This window comes from Octodon degus, unplaced genomic scaffold, assembly GCF_000260255.1.
Source record: "Octodon degus isolate 3935 unplaced genomic scaffold, OctDeg1.0 scaffold00028, whole genome shotgun sequence".
NCBI classification, from domain to species: Eukaryota; Metazoa; Chordata; class Mammalia; order Rodentia; family Octodontidae; genus Octodon; species Octodon degus.
The window spans coordinates 8,188,611-8,216,316 of record NW_004524604.1 but is presented as its reverse complement, the minus strand read 5'-3'; the positions used below and the strand labels follow the sequence as shown (position 1 = coordinate 8,216,316).

The 27,706-nt window shown below is 38.5% G+C and overlaps 1 protein-coding gene across 1 annotated transcript in view; it reads left to right on the top strand.

The window, feature by feature from the left end:
- Window positions 1-27,706, top strand: part of Cops4 (COP9 signalosome subunit 4) — a 46,709-nt gene that overhangs the window by 3,008 nt on the left and 15,995 nt on the right. The window contains exons 2-7 of the mRNA XM_004629181.3: window positions 9,772-9,851; window positions 12,557-12,708; window positions 13,346-13,449; window positions 17,278-17,431; window positions 17,597-17,747; window positions 22,720-22,890. Coding sequence (XP_004629238.1) covers window positions 9,772-9,851; window positions 12,557-12,708; window positions 13,346-13,449; window positions 17,278-17,431; window positions 17,597-17,747; window positions 22,720-22,890 — 812 coding nt within the window. The remainder of the gene's footprint in view (window positions 1-9,771; window positions 9,852-12,556; window positions 12,709-13,345; window positions 13,450-17,277; window positions 17,432-17,596; window positions 17,748-22,719; window positions 22,891-27,706) is intronic.

The following is a 27,706-nucleotide window of genomic DNA, read 5'->3' as shown; positions in this document are numbered from 1 at the left end:
CCACATGCCATGCTGGCCTTGCCAGCCCTGTCCCAGGCACGCTGCCACCAAGACCAGGCATGGTGGCGCACGCCTGTAATCCCAGCACTGGGGAGACTGAAACAGGAGGATCACTGAGTCCTAGCTGGGTAGTGAGACCCTGTAACAAATACATAAATTAAAAAAAAAATAAATAAACAGCTACAAAAGGGCAGAGCTTTTATTTAACCCAGGTTTGTTTACTTTAAAAAGCTCATTTTTAATTCAGACTGTACTGCTTTGCTTGTTAAAAACTTGATCAGAGGTGCTTTCCTATAAATTTGAATTAACACAGCTATGTAAGCTGGTGTAAGAGATCAGCCATGTGGCAAGCATCTTTTGCAAATACAGTAGTCTACTTTTTGTACACAGTATATACATTGTTCTATTCCACAGCTCATGTGAAGCTGAGGAGAGGATCCTGGAGAGGGGGCTTCAAATTAGAGAGCTGTCAGGATGGCTGGTCTTACTCAGTTAGTTAGAACATGCTTGGGGAAAAAAAAACAAAAACCTGCTTGGTACAAAGTGCTAAATTCTTTCATGTTAGGACTGGGGAGACAGCTCAGTGGTATAAGTGCCTGCCTGGCATGCACAAGGTCCTGAGTTCAATCCCTGGTACTGCAAAAAAATAAATAATAATAATAATAATAATAATAATAATAACATGTTTACTTCCCAATGAGAATGTTACTTTTCTTTGTTTTAGAATGTTACTTCTGGGCTGGCCAGATAGCTCAGTGGATTAAAGCGTCTGGTGGACCCTTCCCTAAAATAAAAAAAAAAAATTAAAAAAAAAAGAATGTTACTTCTTCAAAGACAGGTCTGAAGTCCTTGATTGTAGATCTTTGTTGAATTAATCCTTTGGAAATAATGGCATTTGGGGTATGGAGAGTATCCAGAGGAGTCTAGCAGGCCTTTGAAATATGAATATTTCATTTTACAAGAAGCTGATGAGAATGAGAACCCTATTCAGTCTGTACTTGTAAGAGAAACCCTTTTGAGAAAAGGAAATAGATTGTCCACTGGTAGAGGTAGTCTTTTGCTTAGAGCTTTCTAGCATTGAATGGACTAGGACTGTCAAAATGGTAGACACACATATACAATGGCAGGTAAGACTGGATAACATCAAAGGCCCCTCTAACTCAGATTCACTGGTTATCTGTTTATCTCCTACAATAGTTTTAGTGGTTCCCTTCTCCAGAGTACATGTTGATAACACCAGTGTATGCCAAACACAATATTACTGACATTTAAAAATTTTTACAAGCAGGTAAAATCATTTGCATTGCATATGAAAAACTGAAATCTCTACAGAGAAAACATACTTTGTGGCCAAGCCAGAATAACTCTTTGTATGTTTATCTCAGAACCCATAACCCTAATACATTTGTGCATGTTTATCAAATTGAATACTGAGTTTCAGACAGTGAGATATCAAGCTGGCTATCTCAGCCTAGAATGCCTGATTCCCCTACTGTTTCCCACTGCCATGAAATTGAAACATTTAGAATGCTTAAAGGTAACATTACTAGAGACCATTTCTGTCCTACAAATTGTATTAGTACTTAGTCATTTGTAATTCAGAAGCCTCCTTATAATATGTATGTGTCGGTTTGTTTTTCTTTCCCTGTGTCACTTAACCTTTGCTGTGGAATGAAAGACTCCAAAGTCTAGTGGGCTAAAAGCAGTCATCATGTACTAATGTAGCTTGTAGCTCTTTAGGTCGTCTCAGTGGGTTGAGCCCACTGGCTGGTTCTCTGACTCAGTGGCCTTGGTTCCACATGGGCAACTAGTTACCTGTGGGCCCCTGGCTGGGCTGCGTGTCTCATTGGCCAGGAGGGAGCCTGCTTGTTTAGAGACAGCAACAGGGCTTAAAAGCCTGCGATGCATCACAGCCTCTCTGGGTCTAGGCTTAGAACTGGCTGCTCATTTTTACAGCATCCTGATGGTTAAATAAGTGCAGGGTTTAGGAATGGAGAAATAAACTCTACCTTTTGATGTGAAGAGCTACAAAATCACATTGCAAAGAGGTATGGATATATAGAGTTAAAGAATTTTTATCGCTTCTTGTAAATACTCTACCAAGTTGGTTTACCTTCTCAGGGTTTCCTAGATCGATGGATTCTTTGAACAGTTCTGAAAGTTTTCAGCTATTTTTCTTTAAATAATGCTGCTGTGCCATCCTGTTTTTCCACTAGGCTTCAGAGAAACCTTCAGGAACCCCATCTCTGTTGTACTTTTCATTTCACTGTTTTCTCTGATTCAGACCTACCTTTTTAGCAGTATTTCATCTGTGTCTAGTCTGCTGATAAGTATTTTGTTAAGGTTTGATATTTGGGGGTTTTTTTGCTCCGAATGCCTTCAGGGCAGGTTTGACTGGCTTGAGTTGTGGGGATTAAACCACAGCAACCTGAGCCTGACTGCTTTGTTGAAGCAGCCACTTAAAGAACTGAGCTAAGGGGCAGGCCCCCAGTTTGATATTCGTTTATAACATTTTTAGTACTATATAATATATATATAGATTTTTTTAAAAAATGTATTTACTACAGGGTCTCACTACACAGATCGGGTTCATAGTGATTCTCCGGTTTTCAGCCTCCTAAGTGCTGGGATTTCAGGTGCATGTCACCACACCCAGTCTCAGTCACTCTCTCAGCACACCCCAGGGGCGGGGCTGGCATGGCATGCCAGGGATGGAACCCTGATCCCTGGTCAGCTGAGCTCTGGCTGGCCCTTGTTACACTTTTTGAGATAGGCTGTCACTATGTAATTCAGGCTGGCCTTAAGCTATGTAGCCAAAGCTAGCCTTGAACCACATCAGTCCTCCTTCCTCAGCCTCCCTCAGGTGCTGAGATTACAAGTGTGTGCCACCATTCCTGCATCACGATGCCTGGCTGATTTCTGGTGGTTCTTATTCCCAATGACACTTTTTAGGGTTCATAGTTTTTGGTTGTTTTTTTTTTTTTTTTTTTTTGTGTGTGTGTGTGTGTGTGTGTTTTAGTAAGGGTCTACAGGGTCTCACTACATAGTTCAGACTCGTAGTGATCTGCCTGTGTTCAGCCTCCCAAAAGCTGGAATAACAGGCATGCGCCACCACGCTCAGTCTCAAATGCCGTCTCAGTGTGCCCCAGGGGTGTGGCCAGAAAGGCAGGCTGGGGATTGAACCTCCAACCCCTGCATCTGCCTAAGCAGGCGCTTTAATCCGCTGAGGTATTTGGCTTGCCCAGGGTTCATAGTTCTTGCTAACATTTAAAAGCTTGTCTTTATCTCCAGGAATATAGTAAACATAATTGTGTTTTAGTCTTTTTGTTAACTTCAGTGTTTGAAGTTCTTAGTTGTTGGTTTATGTGTTTTTTGTTGATCCTGGGTCATACTATGTGCCTTACTAATCCTTGTTGAGCGAATTATTTTAAAAATGTGCTTTTAGAAACAGTTGGAAACCTCCGATGCCATTTTTTTGAGAGAATTGGCTTTTCCTCCTTCCTAGTATCCTGAGGATACTAGGCAAGCCTTTTAGAGCTTTCAGTAATACAGACAGCCCACAGTGGCACACGTGCCATAGGTTTGCCACCATTGACCTAAATGATCTTGGAATAGAATTTGGAACTTCATCAGCTAGTGTTTCCTCCTTTGTTAGGTGAGAACTCAGATCTCATTGATCCGGCTCAAAGAGTTTGCCAAAAATTGCAGCTTACTTCTTCCTATGCCAGGCAGATTCACAAGAGCCTGGAAGCAGGATCTACCCCTTCATCCCCATCAGAAATGTTGCTCTTCTTTCTCAGCTGTCTGTTCACAGCCAGCAGGCACTTTCAGGCAGGACCAGTGGTCATCTTCACCATGTTATTTTTTCGCTTTTCTCTCTCACTGGGATTTTACACGATTAAATTTATTAAATTTTTTCTCCTCTTTCTCCCTCTGCCTCTGTCTAGCCTTAGCTTGTTCCCTCCTTCCTTCAGACTTAAAGATTTCTTTTTGTATTTTTCAACTTTTTTTTTTTTTTTTTTTTTTTTTAGACTCACTATGTAGTCCAGGATGGCCTGTACCTTGAAGTGATCCTTCTGCCTTAGCCTCTCAAGTGCTGGGATTACAGATGGGTATCATCACACTTTTTATGGTGTTTTTGGAGGAGGGTTGGTCCATTCATTTAGTTAATTGTTACTATAAGTGGAAAGTTATTTAGTACCTTTACTAATTATTTTGATACTAAATAATGATTATAGTACATTGTCTTGTGTTTATGTTTACCTCTACATTCCTTTCAGGTGCCAAGAAATCAGGAATTGCACTAAACTTTGTGTTGTTTTGTTTGTTTTTTGTATTTTAGGGAATGGTCTACAGAGTGTTCAGGGTCTCACTGCATAGATTGGAGGACTTGTACTGATCTGCCTATTTACAGCCTCTCAAGAGCTGGGATTACAGGCGTGCGCCACCATGCCCAGTCTCAGTTGTGTCTCAGCACACCCCGGGGCGGGGCTGGTATAGGCAGACCCAGGGATCTGGCCCCTACGCCTGCTTACTGGTGTAAACTTTGTTTTTTGTACATAATAGATACTTATTAAACATTTATTGATATTAAATGATTAGAACAGGTGTAAAGTGGACCAATTAATAGAATTTATTATCTTTTTTATTACTATGTTTGTACATAATAGTTACATCCCATATGGAGAGCCAGCACTTGGACATAATACATCTTTGTTTTTTTCTTAATTATCAGACATTTATTTCTCAGAATTCTCAAGATTCTAAAGCCCAAGATTGGGGTGCTAGCATGATCAGTTTCTTTGGTGAGGGCATATATTATTACTTTCACATTGTGTTTCTCGTAGAAAGGGAGCCTCTGCTGTCTCTCCAGCTTCTTAACACGAACACTCATTGTATCATGGTGATCTAGCCTCATGGTTTCATCTAAACTTAACTTTTTCCTACTTCCTCACTCAGTACATAGTAGGGGCTGTGACTCCAACCTATGAACTTTAGGAGGACAGAAAAATTCAGTTCAGAACAGCTGCTTATGGTCATAAGCTTTTCATTCTCATTGTTTAATAGGGCATATTCTTTTTTTAAAATGTATTTAGTACAGGGTCTTACTACAAAGATCTGACTCATAGTGATTCTCCTGTTTTCAGCCTCCCAAGCTCTGGGATGACAGGTGTGTGCTACCACGGCCAGTCTCAGTGCCATCACAGTGCACCTCGGGGGTGGGGCCAGCAGGGATCAAACCCTAGCACTGTGCTCTGCCTAAGGAGATGCTTTTAGTTTCCTAAGCTATCTGGCCAGCCCTAGGGCATAATACATCTTGATCCCTCTTTTCATTCCCTCTCTCCCCCTTTACCCATTTCTTACCCCCCTTTTTGTACAGGTTTGAAATGCATAAAGATTACATTTTGTGTGGAGTTGGTACATGTGTATAACACATTTTAACTCCCTTTTCCCTCCCCTGCATGACCCCCTCCATCTCTTGATATCTTTCCCATTTGAGAAAGAGCTATCTCTCTACTATTATCTTTTATGAGGGTCTTTATACCTTGGGTTTCTCTCTTTGATTTCTCATATAAGAGAAACTATGTGATATTTAAACTTGCACATTCAGTTTATTTCTCTTACTGTGGTCTCAAGGTACATCCATTTTCCTGTGAACGACTCAAGTTTATCTTTCTTTATGATACAGTAGTGCTCCATTTTGTGTAAACATCACATTTTCTTTATCCATTTGCCTGTTGGTGGACATACAGGATGCTTCCAAGATTTAGGTATTATGAGTTGTGCTATGCAGGTTGGTATGCATGTATCAGTATAATATGGTGTCTTTAACTCTTTTGGAAGATAACCTAGAAGAGGAGTAGCTAGATCAAATGGAATTTCTAGTTTAAGTTTGTTGAAGGATTACAGGCGTGCGACACCATGCCCAGTCTCAGTTGTGTCTCAGCATACCCCGGGGTGGTGCTGGTATAGGCAGGCCCAGGGATCTGGCCCCTATGCCTGCTTTCTGCTGTAATCTTTGTTTTTTGTACATAGTAGATACTTAAGAAACATTTATTGATATTAAATTATTAGAACGGATGTAAAGTGGACCAATTAATGGGATTTATTATCTAAACACAAACTGTTGTTTAGTATTCACACTGATTTTCCTAGTGGTTGTACCAGATGACATTCCCACCAATGTGCAGAAGGGTACTCCTACCCCAGCCTCTTCAGTATTTGTTATTATTTGATTTCTTCATGATGGCCATTCTTTCTGAGATGAGATGGAATCTCAATGTTGTTTTAATTTGCGTTTCTCTAATGGTCAGTGATACTGAGCATTTCTTCATGTATTTGTTGGTTGTTTATACTTCTGTGAAGTGTATTCATTTCACTTGCACCTTTATTGGATCTTTTGTTGGGGGGGGTCTGAATTTTTTTCTTTGTATAGTCGACATTTTTAGGGAAAATATTTGGTAATTATGTTCTCCACATCTTTCACTTCTCCATATTTTCCTTGAAGTTCATATAGAGTACTTGATAAAAAGCTATTACTATTATCCATAAAATCTTTTCTGGGGCTGGTGAGATGGCTCAGTGGTCTAAAGCACCTACTTAGAACAAGCTAAGCCAAGCAAAGCACAGGGACCGTGGTTCAATCTCCCAGCACCACATGCCAGCCAGCCCCGTCCCCTGGTGGGCTGAGCTGGCCACACACACACAAAATAAATAAATAAATAAATAAAAATTAAAAAAAAAACACACACACACACAGTCAATGTTTAAATTTAAAAAAAAAATCTTTTCTGACCAAATTCATTTTGCTTTCACTCTCTTCTAAATTAATGTATTCCTCTTCTTTTGCCATATCACTTACATTATTCAATAGAACAATAAAGTCTCTTTATAGTTGAATGCTTTCCGTATTGTTTAACCTGAAAAAAAAAAAAAAAAAAAAAAAAGATCAGCATATGGCTATAAGCTTAACGTTTTACTTATCTCCCAACTATAAGATTTTCAAAAAGACTGAGATCACTTATGATGTTTTTAGTATTATATCCAGAACCCCATGGCATCTCAAAAAGCATAAGCACTTAATGAGCAGTTTGGGATGATTTTTTTTAAGTCATGATTCAAATTCATGATTTAAAAAAGATTTGTTGGGCCAGCCAAATAGCTCAGCAGATTAAAGAGCCTGCAAGCAGTTGCAGTGGCCGGGGGTTCGATCCCTGGGCCTGGCGTGCCAACCCTCACCCCTTCACCCCAACTCCCTACCCTGCAATTGAGACTGGGCATGGTGGCACACACCTGTAATCCCAGCTCTTGGAAGGCTGTAAACAGGTGGATGATCACTAGAGTCCGATCTAGTAGTGAGACCCTGAACACCGCGGACCCTTCCCTAAAATACAAAAAAAAAAAAAAATTTGTTAGTCATTCCATATTATTGTGAGAAAATGTTCTTAGATACTGAAGTTTATGTGTTAGAGAAGAATCAAGACACCACCTTGCCCCAACACTGCAGCAAAATTGTTTCTCAATTGATCAAGCTGGGAATTCGAGTTGCGGTTGCTAACGACCTCACAAGTTACTTAGTTAGGTTAATACAGTACTTTTATGACTTTTAAAATTTTGTTCTTTTCCCAACACAGATTAACTGGTAGGTTTTAAGAAATAAAACTTGTAAAACATTTTTAGCTTTGAATATATTACTAGTATGCGTGAATTAATCTGAGGTTATAAGTATAGGAGGTCTTAGTCCTCACATTAATTAAATATAAAAGACCAGTAAAAAAGAAACCACTGAGCATAATAAGAAATCTAAAATTATACATGTATTATACATTATACATTTGTTCCAGGGGGCAATAAATGTATAAATATAGATATATAGAAATTTAAATCTGTATGTGCATGTGTTTGGTTGTGTGTATATGTTGCAGTTACTCTTCTCTCATTGCTGGGACAAATAGCCGACACCCAGAATGAAGGAAGGAAAGGTTTATTTAGCTCCCAGTACTGGAGGTTTCAGTCCATACTTGGCTTGCTCCAAGGCAAAGTGGCACAGGGCAGAGAGCATCCTTTCATGACCACAGCAAAGAGCAAGAGAGCAAAATGGAAGAGTAGCAACAACAATGGCTACAGAGAGGAATTCTGTCTCTCTTGTGTCACATTCAGGCTATCCTCCTCAGGCTGGGTGTAGCACTCACACCCATAATTCCAGCAGTACTCAAACCCATAATCCCAACCTTAAATCACCCATAATCCCAGTAGATCATGAGTTAATCTCAGACTCTAGAAGTCCCGCCCCCATGACTGCATGAAGCTTTGGGGGGACCACTAGACACAAACCATAACAGTATATATGTACATACATACATGCAGAGAAGAAGAAAGTGAGATACTCCTCATAAATGAGTTCTCTGATAAATTTTCTCTATTAAGGACGAGATAATTCTAAATTTTGTACTACTATAGATCTTTAAATTCAACAATTCTTCATAAAATTATCTTAATATTTACTTGCTTTAATAGTCATGTCTCTTGGAATTTGGTGTCTTTTCTGTTAGTTTGCCTCCCTTTATTGTGGTTTTCTGATTATATAATGAAGATGGTAAGAAATTTGGGTGAGTTTGAAATCAGTGAGTGCAAATGATAAGCCAGAGACTGTCCAACATAATACAAGTCGTAACTCTTAAGAGTTCAGGACTTATTTGTGTAAGTTTTAGTTTTTGACTGCATTCTGGGTGACTTTCTGATTAATTGCAATGCCATTGTTTGTGAAATATATTTAATGTTTTTAAAAATAAGGCAAACAAAAGTGATAAAGAATAAAATAGTGTAACTCTCCTTACTGATCACTCCGTTTAAGGAACAAAATATTACTGATACTTTTAACTGATTTTAGTGTTTATTATATACCAAGAGAGCACTGTTGGAGGCATTATAAACCTTACAGTGAACAAAACAGATGAAAATCCCTGTCCTCATGGTGTTTGTTCTTTAGGAAGCAGTTTGTCTTTTTTTTTTTTTTTTTTTTTTAGCATTTCCCCATCCTTTTCAGGATACTCACTTGAATAAAACTGAATACAAATAGAATGAACAGACAGTGCTGATAGTATACAGGTTGTTCAGTCAGACCTTTATGCTGATGGAGTTATTTTTATTTTGTATGCAAGACTTTCAAATTTTCATATTGTTTGCTTTTTTGTTTTTGAGACACAATCTCACTGTGTGGTTCAGGCTGACCTTGAACCACACAGTGATCTTGTCCAAGCCTCCTGAGTGCTGGGATGACAGGTGTAGGTCATATTTGGTTTTGTTGCCTGGTGAACACTGTCCTATTGTTGTTACCCTAGATTCATTAGATCTTCAAGAAGGACAGGTTCCTGACCACCTCAATTAATATTCTTGCATATATCAGACAGAAAAGAAAAATACAGCTTATCTTTTAAAACATCTGAAATTGGCTTTTTAGTTCTCAGTAAACTTTGACTCAGTAACATTTGATTTATTCTTTAATATGATGGGCTTGAGAACTTTGGAAAATTCTATGTCCTATACTAAAACTAGTTGTGGTACCCTAGAATTGTGGATTTGTGTTTCTTGACAATGCTGTAAACTTAAAAAGGAAAATTGGATAGACTGAAGAAAACCACAAACCACAGCACTGTGAAAGAAATTAGGGTAAATATGAATGAGTAAATATACAGCAATGAATAAAATGTCAGAAATTGTATCAGAAGCGCAGTGTCTCCTGGACATTATTTTTATTTGATATTGTTTTAGGTATCGGCAGATCCTGGAGAAAGCCATTCAGTTATCTGGGGCAGAGCAACTAGAAGCTTTGAAAGCTTTTGTGGAAGCAAGTAAGTGGAATGCAGATTTTATGTTTACTACTGAACAAGGACTTTTAAAGTCCTCTTAAGCTTTGTTTTATATCAAATCATCCATGTTAAATATACATTGAGATTCATTTCAGAGTTTTTTTTGTTCTGTTTCTTTTTGGTTTTTTGAGACAGGGCCTCATTATGTAGTTTAGGCTGGCTGCAACTCACAGTAAGTAAATCACTCTTGCCTCAGCCTCCCAAGTGCTGGAATTACAGGTGTATGCCACCACACCTGGCTTACTTTCAGAATTTAAACTGTTTATAGTTTATTTTTTGATGAGTTGTCTTTGGAATTAGTCCCCGACAAAGTTTTTTATTGTTTGACACACTAACTGCTGAGACAGTGTAACATAGTATAAGAGAGTGATTTGGATTCAAATTTGGGGTTTGATTTTGTAATCTTGGGCAAGTACCTCAGCTTTTTGTGCCTTCTTTTCCTCATCTATAAAATGTAGGATTGTTGGGAGAGTATATGAGTTAGCAAACAGCAGAATGCTTCAATTAGTACCTGGAGTCTAGTAAGCGCTGCTATTAGTATTAAGAACGTTCTTTTTAATTAGGAACTAGACATTTCCATTCTTCAAGTAATTTTTCCCCACTCCCTGACTTCAGACTTGCCCCGTTATTTTGAAAATCAATCAGAATTTATTCTGGAGTTTATACTGAATTAAAATTAATGATGCTTGATGGTGCTTTATCTTTTCTGTGTATTCTCATGTACATGGCCCATCATATGGATTCTTTTTAATAACCCTAGGACTAGACAAAACAGGTGGAGGGGTCCCTGTATGTGTTGTAAAATGAGTGTCAGGGTTAATTGATTTTTATTTTGGTTTTTAGGATGTTTTCCTGATTGGTCAGTGGTAGAGCCCAGACTAGGTTTTCTGATTTTTTGCCTTTATTTTTTTATATGTATTTGGTACAAGGTCTCGCTATTCAGCTCAGGCTTATAGTGATCTTTCTGTTTTCAGCCTCCCCAGTGCTGAGATTACAGGTGTTTGCCACCACGCCCAGTCTTGGTGGCCAGCTCAGCATGCCGGGGCAGGGCTGGTGCAGCCTGTGGTGCCGAAAATCGAACCCAGGTCCCTGCACTTGCCAAGTAGGAGCTTAGGCTGCTGAGCTATCTTGCTGGCCCCTGATTTTCTATATGACTTACATATATATGTTTGGGTAATGCCAGCTTGTGTAGTGATTGAATTCTATATAAAGTGCCCAATAGCACTTGTAATGAAACATTTTTCAGTTATACCCAGTATTATTTATTAATAAATTCCATCTAATATATTATGAGCTGATTAGGTATAAGACCTGTATGTTATTGCCTCAGAAAAGCAGAACCTGCAGTGGGAGAATAACTGACAGCAGTTTGAGAAAAACTACTCAGAGAGGCTTTCTTGAGAGCATCGCTTTGCAGTAGCAAAGAGTAGTGCTTTTTATAAATGTTGATCTGAATAAACTTTGAATCCAGTGATATTCCTTGTGTGACATCCCCTGTCCCATAAAGCAGTCTACCTATAAAATCACTTCCATCAATAGAATTCCTTTTGTATCATTTATTTTCACAGTAACTGTTACTTTAACACTCAAATAATTTAAGCAATGATTCAAAATATGATGAATTTAATAAAATGTAATAGGGCTGGGGTGTAGCCCAACAGTAAAGTGCTTGCTTAGCATGTACATGGGCCCTGGGTTTGATCCCCAGCACCACTAAAAGAAAAAAGAAGAAAAGAAGCAGAGTAGAAATATAATAAAGTAAGTAGCATTTGTTAAGTGTTTGTGCCAACAATTGTTTAGAGTGCTCTATGCATGTTAGTTGCTTTTTTTTTTTTTTTTCATGCTTTTGCTACAGGGTCTATAGGGTATACAGGGTCTCACTACGTAGCTCAGACTTGTAGTGATTCTCCTGTTTTCAGTGTTCCAATCGCTGGAATTACAAGTGTGCACGGCCACACCCAGTTCAATTGCTATCTCAGCTGCCTCAGGGGCCAAACCAGCATAGCATGCTGGGGGATCAAACCCCAGCCGCCCGTGCTCTGCCTAAGTAGGCGCTTTAGTCTGCTGAGCTGTCTGGCCAGCCCTTGTGCATGTTAGTTGCTTTTGAACTTCACCTCCTGAGGCAGATGATGCTCTCCTCATCAGAAGCCATATCCTGAGGGCTAGGAGGTCTGTAACTGGCCAGGAGTGGTGGTGGCCTCAGAAGTTGCACTCACTGGGAGATGCACCCTGTAGTAACACTTTCCAGAACAGACTGAAGCTCTTACTTGTCTTCTTTGCAAAGTACTAGTGGTGTAACATATACTGGCAACTCTTGCTTTACTTAAATTCCATGAATATTATTTTTTAAAGCTTTTTTAGGGAGGTTTTTGGAAAATAGGCACATAACAATATAGGTATTACTGTATCTTCACCTTGTTGAAAAATAGAGGAAAGTATAAAATTTCCAACTATTTACATCTTTTTCTAATCACTGTGTTTCTTAGAAAAGCTAAGTATGTCCATTGTTTAGCATAAGGAAAACTGTAAAATTGGAAGATAAGGGTATAGAAATCCCTGAATAATAATAAATTACAGGATGCCCAATATAGACTGGTTTTAGTATTAATTTTAAGTAAAGATTGATTGGTTAATGAAAATTTATAAATCACTCATGTTTTCTTATATCTTATTTTTTTAAAAACAAGTGGTAAATGAGAATGTCAGTCTTGTGATCTCGCGACAGCTGCTGACTGATTTCTGCACACATCTCCCTAACCTGCCTGATAGTACAGCCAAAGAAATCTATCATTTCACCTTGGAAAAAATCCAGCCCAGAGTTATTTCATTTGAGGAGCAGGTAAAAAACCTAGAGCAGTAGATTTTGAATGTGTAGTGATAGCAAAAATTATTTTTAAATCTTGTTATTAAATTCTTTAAAAAGATGATCATTCAATTTTACTTTTGGCCAAATAGCATTTTACAGTGTAAAAACAAGCAAACATTATGGTGTTGCACTTGCAGCTAACATTTGTTCATGCATATATAAAGCAAATATTACTTGTTGGACAATTTTTAAAAATTAGTTAAGATTGGGCCGGGGATGTAGCTCAGTGGCATAGTACCTGCCTGGCAAGTGTAAGATCTTGTGTTTGAATCCTGGTACCAAAAATAAATAAGTAAATGATAAATAAATTAGTGAGATTATTACTTAGGCTGAAAAGAGGAAAACATCAGCAACATGTCTGTAATATTACAAAGATAAAATTTAACATTGAAACAAAAATAGTGCCATAATTCATTTTGTAGAAATATGTTGCATCAACTCATTATTCGATATTCTGAATGGAAAATTCATAGAAATTGGCAAACTTTTACTGTGTACTTGTTAGTTTAATATGCTGAATGAGAGCCCTGTTACAATAACTTACATGTGTTTATTTTAATGATTACTAATATTAATTAAAGTAACTTAACATGTGTACCTGCCTTTCCAGGTTGCTTCCATAAGACAGCATCTTGCATCCATATATGAGAAAGAAGAAGACTGGAGAAATGCAGCCCAAGTGTTGGTGGGAATTCCTTTGGAAACAGGACAAAAGTATAGTAAATAGTAGATATTGGATGAATGTATACAGATTACACAGTTCACTTATACTGTTTCTCACATTCTAGTGCAAGAAACAATGAACAAATTTTATAGCATGTTAGGTAATAAGTGCTTTGAATAAAAAAAGTGGGGAAGGGACCAAGTACAGACAGGTCATACGTATTTATAAATGGGGTGGCTGGGGTGGGTGTTACTTTCTCAGTGTTTGAAAGGGGATGGAAGAGTGACTCTAAGCTCCCTGAGAGACATTATCACCGGTACTCTAGAAAGATGAGTAGTGCGAGGGCCCTGGGATGCAGCATGCCTGGAGTGTCTTCTTAATGACAAGGAGGACATCATATGGTAGAGTGGACTGTGGGTAAAGGAAAGAGATCAAAGACCAGGTTAGGTGGGGTCTTGTGAACTATTGTAAGGACTTTGGCTGTGAGTGAAATGAAGGAGAGTTTTCAGGGGGTTTTAAACAGAAGAGTGCTACAATCTGATTTTTATTTTATTTTATCTTCTGTTGCAATACTGGAGATATAGCTCAAGGCCTTTATGCTGGGCTACTCAGCCTTTTATTGAGACAACATCTCAGATTGCCCAGGCTGGGCTTGAATTTGTAGTGTTCCCGCTTAGCTTCCCCAGAATGCTGGGATCACAGATGTATGCTTCCATGCCTCGCCAGTTTGTATTTTAAACCTCCACTGTCTAGTGGGTTGAGAATAAACTATAAAGTCATTATTTCCTGATGACTTGTATATGGTGTGTGCAAAACAGTCAAAATAAGCCCGGAGTTTTGGCCTGACAGTTGGAAAGATGGAGTTGCCATCTACTCAGGAAGGAAGGGCTGTAGAAACCTAGTTGGGAGTTGAAAATTGTAGTGTAACATTTAGGAGAGGTCTAGGCTAGAGGTAAACACTTAGTACTCCTTGATGTATTGATGGTATTTGGAGCTCTTATAGTATCTGAAATCCCCAGGAAGGGAATGCAGATAGGAAAAAGGACTGAGTACTGGGCACAGAGCTCCCTGGCATTCAGAGGTCAGGGCAGGGGAGTATATAGCTGGTGAGGACTGCCCAGGTGGGAAGGACCCACACAGTGTGGAATGGAGTGTGCTGTCCTAGAAGCCAAATAAGGAAAGTGTGTTGAGAAAGAACATTGATGACTAGTAAGCATTAACACTGTCATCACAATTGGTGAAACTGTTGAGTGCAAGTCTAGTTGGAATGGTTGAAGAGAATGAGAGAGACAGTGCACATGCACAGCTCTTTTGGGGAGATTTCTAAAAAGCAAAGCAATAGAGTAGAAAATGACAGTGGAGGTTAGGCTAAGAGTCAATTTTTCTTTTTTTTAATGATCCAGTGGAAAATGAAGATTTGCTATTGAGAATTGGGGAAAGGATTCCTACAGAAGTAGATGAAAGAAGATGGAATGTATAGGGAATGGGTTTACATACGAGCATTGATAGTTCTTCCATGGCAGGGTCTTTGAGCCTCTATATCTTGGCATTGAAAATAGAAGTGCTTTGTTGAGGACACTGTTCTATATTCTGTAGATTTTTAGTAGCTGTCTTGGTTACTTTCTCTTGTTGCTGGGACAAAATACCTGACACCCAGAATTAAGGAAGGAAAGGTTTATTTATCTTACAGTTTATGGTGGTTTCAGTTCATAATCAGCTGGCTCCCAGGCACAGTGGCACATGGCAAAGGGAAGCAGTTTGTGCAGCAGAAAATGGCAAAAGCAGCAAGAGGAGAAAAGGAGGAGCAGTGGGGGCAGCAAGGCTCTCTCCCTCTCTCATATTGCATTCAGGCTATCTACCGCAGTGTGGGTGGAGCATTCACACCCATAATCCCAGCATTGGATCATGAATTAATCACGGACTCTAGAAGCCTGTCCTAATGACTGTATGAGGCTTTGGAGGGACATCTAGACACAAACCATAACAGTAGCATTGGGGCTTCTGCTCCTTAGGTGCTAGTGGCACCACATCCCTGGTTGTGACAAAAATATTTGTGGATATTACCAGGTGTTCCCTTGAAGGCAGAATCATCCCTAGTGATGATCTGTATCTTAACCACTAGGAACACGGGGTATATTGGTGAAGAAGTCAGTGATGTGGGGAAGTTTGTGTAGGTACTTTCTGCTTCAGTATTCTTAGGTCTAAATCCATCATGGAGGTGTGGATAAGGATGGAATTGTGAAATTGACACAAAGCTTTGGATAAATAGGAATTTTAAAAACCAGCTCATTCTGATTTTGAAAGTATAATAGATATACTTGGCAGAAAACTGGATTTTTTTTTTTTAATGTATTTGGTACAGGGTCTGCTGGGTCTATAGGGTCTCACTATATAGCTCGGACTGGAAGTGATTCTCCTGTTTTCAGCCTCCCAAGTGCTGGGATTCCAGACATGTGCCACCACGCCCAGTCTCAATTCCTGTCTCAGCCCACCCTGTGGGTGGGGCTGACATCAGGGATTGTTACACTCTGCCTAAGCCGGCACTTTAGTCTGCTGAGCTATCTGGCTGGCCCTGGAAATTTGTCTTAAAGTGCTATATGTTATAACAATCCATATAAATTTGAGTTATAAGTGAAAAATAGTACAAAATATTAGTAAGTGACTTACATAAAAAAACTTGAATTATCTAAGTCCTTCCTCTCACTTATACCCCTCACTCCTCCCAAAATCAAAGACATAATGAATGAATTTCAAAATAGGAAGCAGCTGAGCATGATGGCATACACCTATAATCCCAGTACTCAGGAGACTGAGCAGAAGTATCATTGCAAATCTGAGGCCAGCCTGCACTACATAATGAGTTCAAAGCCAGCCTGAGCTACATAGTGAGACCCTATCTTAAAAAAAAAAAAAAAAAAAAAGCTGAAACCAAATGAATCTTGCCCTGTTGTATCAACACTTTTGTTGGTAAATAGAAAGGATTGATTTTCACAGAAAATTAATCTTGAGGGGCCGGGGAGATGGTTCAGTGGAATAAGTGCTTCCCTGGTAAGCACAAAGGCCTGAGTTCAATCCTTGGTTCCATCAAAAAAAAAAAAAAAAAAAAAAAAAAAAATTGATCTTGAATTATGTAGGTCTTCAGTTATTTTTTCAGTGCATAAAATATGAACACTGGGATATAGAAGGAAATGGAAACTTCCTATAATCTTACCAACCCCACATATTTGCTATGACCAGTTTGATATATATAGGTATATGAATAAATTTTAATGGTGTTTTAAATACTATTATCTCATTTTTTTTACTTTGCAGAAAGTACCTGGTGCCTGTGATCTATGGTACTGACTGTAATTGTAGGATATCCTACCTTATACATCACAACTTCATTACCATCAGTACCATAAGTGGTGATTTTTATTTTTTCCAATTGTAAATCTTAAGTATCTTTACAAGTACATGACCTCGTACATATATATGTGGGCCCTGATATCTGTTAAGATTTATTTTCTAGAGTTAAAATACTAGGAGTTAGGAGCGTTAACAACCAAAGGATGATTGGACAGCATGTTTACGTTGTCCTCCAGGAAGATTGTGCCAGATATTGTCCCATTAGTAGCACATGCTATGCCCCAGAACTGGGCAGTAGTTCTTTTAAAATCTTCAGTTTGTGAGATTATCTGAGCATTAGAAGTAGCTGAGGTATAATGTGATCAGTAGTGATAAAAATAACAAAAATTCAATGAAATGTTTTCCAATAGTATAATATAGTAAAATGTTTAATTTCTTTACATTAACATATATATAAGGAAAACATATTTTTTACTGCTAAAATTGTTCTTGGTGGGATGTTGAGTTGCTGTGTTTGTGTTCTGTTTTAGACAGTACAATGTGGATTATAAGCTGGAGACTTACTTGAAGATTGCGAGGCTGTATCTGGAGGATGATGACCCTGTACAGGCAGAGGCGTACATAAACCGAGCATCCCTGCTCCAGAATGAGTCCACCAACGAGCAGTTACAGATACACTATAAGGTAACAGCTGATCTGCTTGGGGATTCGTTTTGCGTGAGAGAACCGACCGTGCTAAAATGTTTCAGAATGTGATAAATGCTTTTGTATTTTAGAAATTTTTCTCTTTTTTGTTTTTGTATTTTAGTTTTAATTTTTCCCCTAATTGGAACATTTTCCCACCTGTAGGTATGCTATGCACGTGTTCTTGATTATAGAAGAAAATTCATTGAAGCCGCACAAAGGTACAATGAGCTCTCTTACAAGACAATAGTCCATGAGAGTGAAAGACTAGAGGCCTTAAAACATGCTTTGCACTGTACCATCTTAGCATCAGCAGGTAAACATGTAATTTATGCCTAAGTGAATAAAAAAATGAAGTTGTCTTGGCTTAATGACTATAACTGTTCGAAAACTCAGCAAAAAGCTATTCTTAGGAATGTCTTCTTAATCCAATTTAAACTTGTAAACAGTTAAAAATAGTGATAAAATGATTTATAAAGTTAAAAACTCTGAAAGTGTATCAGTCTATTGCCCATAAATTAGGAATAATTGCCAGTAATAAATACAAAGTCCAGTTTTTAGATTTCACTGAACAGAATGGATATCACTCTGAGAATAATACAGAGAGAAGCAAAAAGTAAAATGTAAAAATTCATAGACCGCTTTTGGAATTTTTTAAACCTTTCATCATTTTCTTCAAGGTCTAAAATAGAACTGAAATTTTTTTTTTTTTAATTTTAGGAATTTATAAAACAGAAAGGACATGAAGTGGGAGTGGCTTTTCTAAGTCTTCTGAGATCTTCATTTGTAAACTGTATTTCCTTCAGTATAAAAGGGGTTTTTCTTGGTTGGTTTGGTTTTGCGTTTTTGATTTTTTGAGATAGGATCTTGCTGTGTAGTGCAGGCTGGCTTTGAACTCACTGTGCAGCCCAGGCTGGTCTCATACACACAGTGATCTTCTTGCCTCAACTTCGCTAGTGCTGGGATTACAGGCATGTGCCATCATGCCCAGCTGTTTGTTTTTAAAATAGGATCTTGCTGTATAGTTCAGAGTGGCCTCAAACTTGCAGCAATCCTATTGCTTCAGCCTCCGAAGTGCTGAGATTAGAGATGTGCATTGCCATGCCCAGCTATAAAGAGTTTTTGTACCCAAATAATAGTATAATAAAACACACTTTCTCAGTTTACTGTTTTTGTGTAACCAAGAAGATAGTGATCTTTACTTGTGAATACACAGTTTATTCTTCTCTAATTTGACTGTTGGAGATGTACCTAGTGCCTTGCGTATGCTGGGCACATGCTCCTCATCGACCTTGGTCAGCCCAGCTGCTGTTCTGATTTTCTTTTGCCTGGCTCTCTCATTGTGTGTCCAGTCAATTACAGACAGTGCTAGAGTGATTGTGCACATGGATAATCCATTTAAATTATCAAGTTAAACTCTTAGGTCAAAGGGCATAGACTTTTAACTTCTTATAACAGGTACACGTTATACTTTAACATTATCTCTCAATAAAATGTTTATGAGGATCAGATTCCTAACACAGGAAATTACCCAATTTTTTAAAAATCTTGATTAATATAGGAAAAAAATGATATGTCATGTCAGTTATAATTGACATTCCATTTATGATTAATCTTCTTGGGTATCTTCATGCTAAAAAAAATCATTGTTAAAAACTTGTATGTTCTTATTGAGGCACTGATATGTTCCATTATAAATAGTCCCTTTGTAAAGGGTCTTCACTTAGAAAAAAAATAACTTGTTTTTGGGCTTGCTTTGTGATGTCTTTGCTATGCAGAAACTTCATTCTTTGCTTGTTTGCTTTGGGGTGGGGCTGCAGAGTAAACTTGGTGTTCAAGCGCTGAGCCACCCCTGATTTTTGTACCCTTAAACTCATTGGATTTTTATGGTTTCATGGTTTCTACATCTTGTTGATTTGCTTAAGTCTTTTCTGCTGTTTTAAATCACCTCACATTTTGTTCTAATACTTGAGGTTATCAAATTCTTTGGTGTTAGGACCGCTTTATACTCTGATAAACTACCGAGAACCCTGGAAACTTTTAGTTTATGTAGATTGTGCCTGTGAATTTTTGTATTAGAAATTGAAATAAGAAATGCCATATTCATTTAAAAGAAATAGATGCAGATAGATATAGATGTATGATTTTTTAATGAAAAATATTGCTTGCAAAGCAAAATGAGTTGCAGAGAATAGAATTGTCTTATATATTTTTTCCTCTTGTTTGTGGTATTTTGAGATAGGGCTTCACTATATAGTTCAGGCTGGGCATGAACTCTTCAGTGATATTTCTGTCTTAGCCTCCTGAGTGCTGAAATTATTGGCATGTGCCATCATGCCCTGCCCTTGTTTTATATATTTTCAATTTTTTTTAACAGCTAAGTTACTATTTCTGTAATCACTCTTTTTGTATGTTGTTTTGGTTGAAGTATATGAAAAGCACCCTGCTCTCATAGATGGATAGCTGGAAAAGAGAAGCTTAGTTTAAGGAAATTTTCTGATAATATGGGTTTTTTGGATACTGTGCTTCATAGGACATGAAATCTTAAATCACACCAGTGAGCATCTCACACTTTGCTGTCTGTCTTGCACTCTGAATCGTCTAACTATACAGTGTTTCAGTGCTATCATATAATAGTGCTTTAATAAATATGTAGAGCTACCAATAAATACTGATGTTATAAAAATTACATTTGAATATGTAACCACAGATCTTACCAGAAAAATTTCAAATATTGGAAAGTTATTAAGTTCATGATAGTAAATGTAAGTTTTCTTAATACCTAATTTTTGCTTGAAAACTAATTTTATGAGGAGCAACAAATACTGTTTTTTGTTTTTTTTTATTGTAGTCACAGGGTGCCTTGTTCTTTTAAAGGTATTTTCTACATAACTATAATACCTTTATCATTCCTAAGAAACTTAAGTTATTTTACTATACAATCTATTATCTGGTTGTCTCAGGAATACCTTTTGTTTTCCATTAAAATTTTATTTTTTATCCTAGTCTTTTGGAGTAAAACTAGTGCTTACTAGTTTCCAGTTGTATTTAGCTTCTGATTGGAATTTCAAAAAAATTGAAAGCAAATAAAATAGGTGAAAAATCCCTGATTATACAAGTGAATACACAAAAATAAATAAAAATTTTTTGACTCTAAAAAGTTTCACAAAATATTATATATTGTCATAAAAGTATCTTGTTTTCCAGCCAGTTAAAAATATTAAACTGTTCTTCATGTTTAAGCTGTGCATAAACAGGCATAGGTCAGAAGAGTAGTTTTCAAAATCAGGAATACCTCCTAGAGCTGCCATTTAAACCCTAAGCAAAGAGGTTCAAGCATGGCATTTGATTATTATGTCATAGACTCTTTAAAACAGTCTCCATATAGTGCCTTCTCAAAAGAGTTCAGGGAAGTTCCTTTAATTCTAGGTTTATCTGATATGTTATTTACTTGTTTCTTAATCTCATGTGTTGCTTGTGAAATGTGCTGAGCATTATATTTCACACAGGTTAAAATGTTTCTAGGGGGCTGGTGAGATGGCTCAGTGGTCTGAAGCACCTACTTAGAACAAATTTAGCAAACACAGGGACCACGGTTCAATCCCCCAGCACCACATGCCAGCCAGACCCGCCCCCTGGTGGGCTGAGCTGGCCACACACACACACACACACACACACAAATAAATAAATAAATTAAAAAAAAATGTTTCTAGGAAGATTGCATTGTAGTGATATGCAGTCACCTCACATAGGGACACATCGTGTCAGGTTGTCCCACTGTCCTGAGGTTGGTTATTTGGTTTAAGGGAGTGACTCTCAGTGTGTGTGTGTGTGTGTGTGTGTGTGTGTGTGTTATAAGAACTTGAACTCAGGTCTTTGCACTGAGTTACATTCCTATCCTTTTTTTTTTTTTATGAGCAGAATATATTTATTGAAAGAAAGAAAGCTCCTGTCCAGACAGAGGGACAGGAGGGGGGCACGAGCGGGTAGTTCCCCCTCCTATCCTTTTTTAAAGTCAGGGTTTAGCTAAGCCGCCCAAGCTGGCCTCCAACTTGTGCTCCTTTTGCACTGGGATTGCAGGTGTGCTACCACACCAGGCTGAATCCATTTTAAAGGTAAATTTTCCTCTGTGGATATACTCAATACTGGGATGTTGCTTTGATAATCTTTAAAACCTTACTCCTTACTTCCTTTCACATTATAATTCAGTACCCGTGAATTATTTTTGCCCGAGCTGGGGATAGTGGTTCACGCCTGTAATCCCACTACTTGGGAGGCTGAGGCAAGGGGATTGCCATGAGTTCAAGGCCAACCTGGACAATGTAGTGAGTTCAAGGCCAACCAAAACTGCACAGTGAAACCCCTCACTTTGTAGCCCAGGCTGGTCTCAAATTCACAGTGATCTCCTTGCCCTAGCCTCCCAAGTACTGGCATTATAAGCATGTGCTGCCGCACCTAATTTAGTTCAGTACTTTTTTATACTGATTGTCACTGAAAGGTCCTTGACAGTATAAACTGAATCGTGAATATTAAGCTTCGTCACAGAAACATTTGTTCATTTTTTTATTTCATATGCTATGTATTAATAAAGTAATGTTCATTGCAGAAATACAAATAAACAAGAAGAAAGTAGAAATTGCCTATGCTTCTAACTGCCTTGGGTTTTCATCCTGATCTGCACATCCGAATGTTCTATTCTCCTCCTCCTCTATGAACTCCCCTCCTCACTAGCTCCTGTGTCTGAGCAGGCCCAGCAGCTCCCTGGCACTTCCTCAGTCACTTGTAGATGTGCAGAGCAGTAAATGATCTGTGTTTCCAGCTGGGGTTGAACAAGTCAATGCTCTGCCCTGCTGTAGACAGATGTCATTTCTGTGGGCTGTTTTGTATTAGAGTTCTGATAATTTTGGGCTTTCTGTTGGTGTCTTACTGTTCATAGTGACCCTCTCTCGAGGGATTAGCTCTCTAACGTAAGTCCAGGGAGCCTATAATGTACATGGAGAGATAATACGTGTGTTGGGGAAAGCTGCCTTGGGGGTCAGCTGAGGAGTCCTAAATAGAAACACATAGAACAAGGCCACAGGCTCATTGTCTGACTGAAATATACCCAGAGGCTCACAGGATCCAAATCTGGATTTCCCATAGATGCAACTGTGGACTCACTAGTGCCCTGGTGGCAGTGGCTGTAGAACATAACTACCCTGGAAGAGCCAGAGTGGAGTAGCAAGATGTGATTTTTTTTGTTGGATGAGTCATTGTAAAAATATTTGATGCACACATGTTTCCCTTAGGACAGCAGCGCTCCCGGATGCTAGCTACGCTCTTTAAGGATGAGAGGTGCCAGCAGCTCGCTGCCTATGGGATCCTAGAGAAAATGTACCTAGACAGGATCATTAGAGGAAATCAGCTTCAAGAGTTCGCTGCCATGCTGATGCCTCACCAGAAAGCTACCACGGCTGACGGTAATGGTTGTGTCTTATGTACATGTGGTGATGAACAGCCCAGTCCAGGCAGGTGTAAGTGGGTTGGAGTAGAAGAATCTAGCTGCCTAGGCTGTTTCTCATTTGGGGATACTAGGGATGGGATGCAGGATCTCTAGCATGCTGCACAAGTCCTCTCTGAGCTGCACTCACAGCCCAACTTCCTGTCTTTTATAGTATTTCGGCATAACAGTTCCTCATAAAAACAAGGAATACTATATAGACTGAAGGTGGATGTCTTCCGCAATCATGAGCTTGAAGTATTCCTTTAAGGCCATTACTAGGAAGTTTTTGTTTTTTAATTTTTATTACTCCATGTTTGCAGTACAAAATGATGACACTCCTCCTGAGGAACTGTCTCATGCACATAATACATCTTCATTCTCCTTACATGTTTTTCTCCCCCCACCCCCATTTCTTGTTCTCCTTCACTGAGAAGTATTTTGTGAATAATACATTTTTTTTGAAACTTGTATGAGCAGAAGAATTACAATATCTCTTTTTCAAAAACTTAAACCACTGGTAGCAAAGCATCAGATTGTAACAGCATGATTATTTAGTACTATTTTAGAGCAAGCAAAATTTGGCACATTAGATTGCCACTCAGGGTAAAAGGGTCACTCAGGGTAAAAGTGCTGCCAGTAAGAGTAGAACTTGGTGTCATATTTTGTGATGAAGCGGGATGGATTCACTTCAGTCAGACTGCCTGGATTAGGAGGAAGGTTTTTGCTCAGAACTTGGTATTTTATATATGGTTACCTGTAGAAATTTTAAAGTAGCTTGTAAGCACAATACACATGGTACTAAAAATATAGATGCAGATGAGTAGAGACAAGGAAAACACCAGGATGAGCATGAAGTGGTTAGACTTGTGTCCCATAGCAAGGAGAAAGCTCTGCAGGCACTAGTGGAAGGTGTACACTGTTCCTGGCTTGCTGCTCCGAGTCAAGCCGAGCAGTTGGGACTTCACCTCCCTTGAATTTCTTATATTTAATTTCTTGTATTAATACTTTATTTATGTAGTTTTTTATTTGTTTGGTACCAGGGATTGAACTCACGACCTTGTGCTTGTCAGGCAGGTGCTTATGCTGCTGAGCTATCTCCCCAAGCCCTCTTGTATTAATACTTTAAGAACCAACTCAGGGCTGGGGAGATACCTCAGCAGAATAAGTGCTTGCCTCGCAAGCTCAGGGTCCTGAGTTCGTTCCCCAGTCCAAAGGAAAAAAAAAAAGAAGACCCAACTCAATTGATTCTCAGATTTCTAGCTGAAGGATTTTGGTCTCGTAGAACCTTCTTTTTGCATGGCCTCAGGAAAATTTCCTTAATGGTTTTAGGTTTGGATCTGGTTCTTCTGAACAATTAGTTTTTATGTCTTTAAACACATCTTGAAGTGATGAGATGACTTTCTCATTTTGCTTGACTTCTAGAAACCTTAAATTTGGAGCCTTGTATGAATAGTGTATTATCATTGGGGGTGAATCCATGGCACACGTGCAGGCTATATCATTGAAAACTCTTAAGAGGCTTACCATCACTGATAGTGTATGTGTTTTGATTTATGGTTTTCTTACTAGGGATTGAACTAAGGTGCTCTATCACTAACAGCATCCTCAGCCCTTTTTCTATTGTTTTGAGTCACAGGATATTGCTGAGTCTCCCAGGCTGGCCTTGAACGTGGGTGTTCAAGACCATCCTGAGTGGCTGGGATTACAGATAGGCGCTACCACACAAAGATGATTGCAGCTACTCTTGCTTTTTTTCTACTTTTGAGTTCTTTTATTCTCTGTATTCTTAGCAGGTTTTTTTGGTAAATAACCAAAAGTGACAAGTTAAAAGCAAGATAATTTTTTTTTTTAAGTTTCCATAATTGATACAGTTGAGCTTCAGATTAGATTTAGAGTTTTTTGGACATGATCAGCTTTTTTTTCTTTCTGTATTTTAGGGAGGGTCAACATGGTGTTTAGGGTCTCACTACTAGATCAGATTCGTAGTGATCCACTTGTTTACAGCCTCCCAAGAGCTGGGGTTACAGGCGCATGCCATCATGCTCTGTCTAATTGCCATCTCAGCGCACCCTAGGGGGCAGGGCCAACACGGCAGGCCCAGGGATTGAACCCCAGGCCCCTGCATTATCTGTCTCTTTTAATTGGCCATCCCAGTTGGTAAAATGTTAGTTCATTATAATTTTGGCTTGCATTTCCCTGGTAGATAATCATTTGAATACTTTTCCTTTCCTTGTATGTATCCTCTCTAAAGCAATATTCAGCTTCCTTGCTAATTATTAAATAGGGCCATGTACCTTTTTTATCATTTAATTATAGGGTTATTTTATATAGCCTATATGTAAGTTTGTACACACAAATGACAGATATTTTCTCCCTTTCTGAGCGCTCTTTCTCTGTCTGTCTCCTTCCCCCTTTTCCCTCTGTCCCTCTTCCCCCTTCTTCTTTCTCTGCTTTCTCTCTCTCTTTGCAATGCTGGGACTGGGCCCAGTAGGCCTGCACTTTACCTCTGAACTACACCTTCAGCCTCCTTCATATTTTTTTTCATAATTTTATTGAGAAATAGCAATGAGACAGTTTCAAATCAAATTGGTAGGACAGTTTCAATCACTAACACATTGCATACTGCCTTCCTAGTGGTTATTTGTTGTACAAGATGCAGACATGATATCCTATTTACAAACACTATTAGACCAAATCCCTATATTCCTTGAATTACGAGAATGTAGCTATATGTCTATCCTAACCATTTTGAATACACAGATACAAAATGGTCATTCATCTATATCCCCTTTTTTTGTTTAGTTCCATCATTTAAATATTATAGATGTGTGAACTCAGCAAAGTATTCCAAAAAAGTCCAGTAGTCCATAATAGTATTGCATCTTCCACTGGACTGACAATGTCAGAAGTTGTTGACCTGAGTCCCCTACAGCTCAACATAACAACATGGCTTTATTTCTTGTACTTTGTTTTTATACTTTGCTGCAGGATGGTTAAGACCAAGATAAAGCAAGACCTATGTAACAAGAATTGTAGCTTTTGGATCTGATACGGTCAGTCAAATCTCCTCAAGATTTATCCTGAGACCTTGTACCTCAGATTGTAGATCCTTTGCAGTATCAGCCATGTGGATGAGTCACGGCTATTGCTTAGCCAATTTGCTCTCTGTGAAAGCCTGAGAGAATGTTTTCTCTCTACGTGAGTCTCCTTAGGCATACTCTACATCATCGATCACTTTCCTCTTTCGCCCCATAATCTCCTTGATCAGAAAATTTGGGACAAAACTGAGTTATGTAATGTTACAGTACAAGTTCTCATATGTCCTGAGTCTTAATTGACCTTGGAAGGCTAGGGCCAAAATGTTGGCTTTCCTTGCGGCCCTCCTTTTTCTCTAATTTTTGGTCTGTAAATTTAGGTGGTTAACCCTCCAGAAGAGAAGCTTATTGTTATTACCATATAACCTAGGCTGTTGAGCTTAACCTCACTATCTATCTGAATGTCGAACATCTTAGGCATAACATGGAACAGGTATTTTTCATCAAGTATTGATATGTTAAACTTTAAGTCCCTACAGAATATGACAAAAAAATTAAAATATATTTTAAAAAATAGGAATAAAGAATTATGTATGTTTACACATAAGTCCAGAAATCTAACCATATACAACATTGTTGCAGGACAGTCCCGCAACACTCCTTTTCCGCACCACCCCCTTCCTTTTAAAACAGTCATCTACCCGAGATACAGCATGGCAGCAACTAGCATGTCATGACAAGCAGCCCATATTCAGAAGACCAGAATGATAGGTACTCCAAGCATGAACCTACTATTACAAATTGCCATCTTCAGTGCAGCTGCTTAGTTCACAGGTGTCAGTATATAGTTAGGGTGAGAATCCTTCCAATTAGCTGCTAGATTCAAAAATCTTCTGAAGATTCTCAGGATCATTGACTTGCCCATTTTGTACATATGACGGTATGGCTTGCCTCTGTCATGTTTCCTAGCTCTTCTTGCTCTCTCTTCATTGTCTAGACCTCAAGTTCTTGATTTCCTTTTACTTGTATTATACTTTTCTATTTGTATTTCTTCTTTTGAGTTCTTGTATTAGGGAAATTATACGATATTTACACATGTGTGTCTGGTTTATTTCACTTATATGTATATTTTCAAGTGGCATCCACTTCAATATAAAGGCTTCAAGTTTATCATTCTTTATAGCTGAGTAATACTCCATTGTATAAAAATACCACATCTTTTTCATCCATTCCTCAGGTGACGGGCATCTTGGTTTCCAAGATTTGGCTATCACAAATTGTGCTGCTGTAAACATACGCACTCATATATCACTATGATATGATGTTTTCAGATCCTCTGGGAAAATTCCCAGTAGAAGAATAGGTGGTTTAAATGGGATTTCCAGTTCTAGTTTTCTAAGGAGTCTCCACACTGATTTCCGTAATGGTTGCACCAGTCTATATTCCCACCAGCAGTGGAGAAGGGTTCCTTTATTGCCACAGCCTCTCTAACATTTGTTATTGGGTGATTTCTTTATGATAGCCATTCCTTCTGTGGTGAGATGATATCTCAGTGTTGTTTTAATTTGCATTTCAGGATGGCTAGTGATGTGGAGCATTTTTTCATATATTTATTCGCTTCTTTAATTTCATCCTCTGAGAAGTGTGTGTTCATCTGGGATGCCCATTTCTGGACTGGGTCTTTAAATTTTGGGGCCTTAATGTTTTTTAGTTCTTTATAAATTCTAAAGAGCAGACCTTTGTCTGAGTACTTATTTG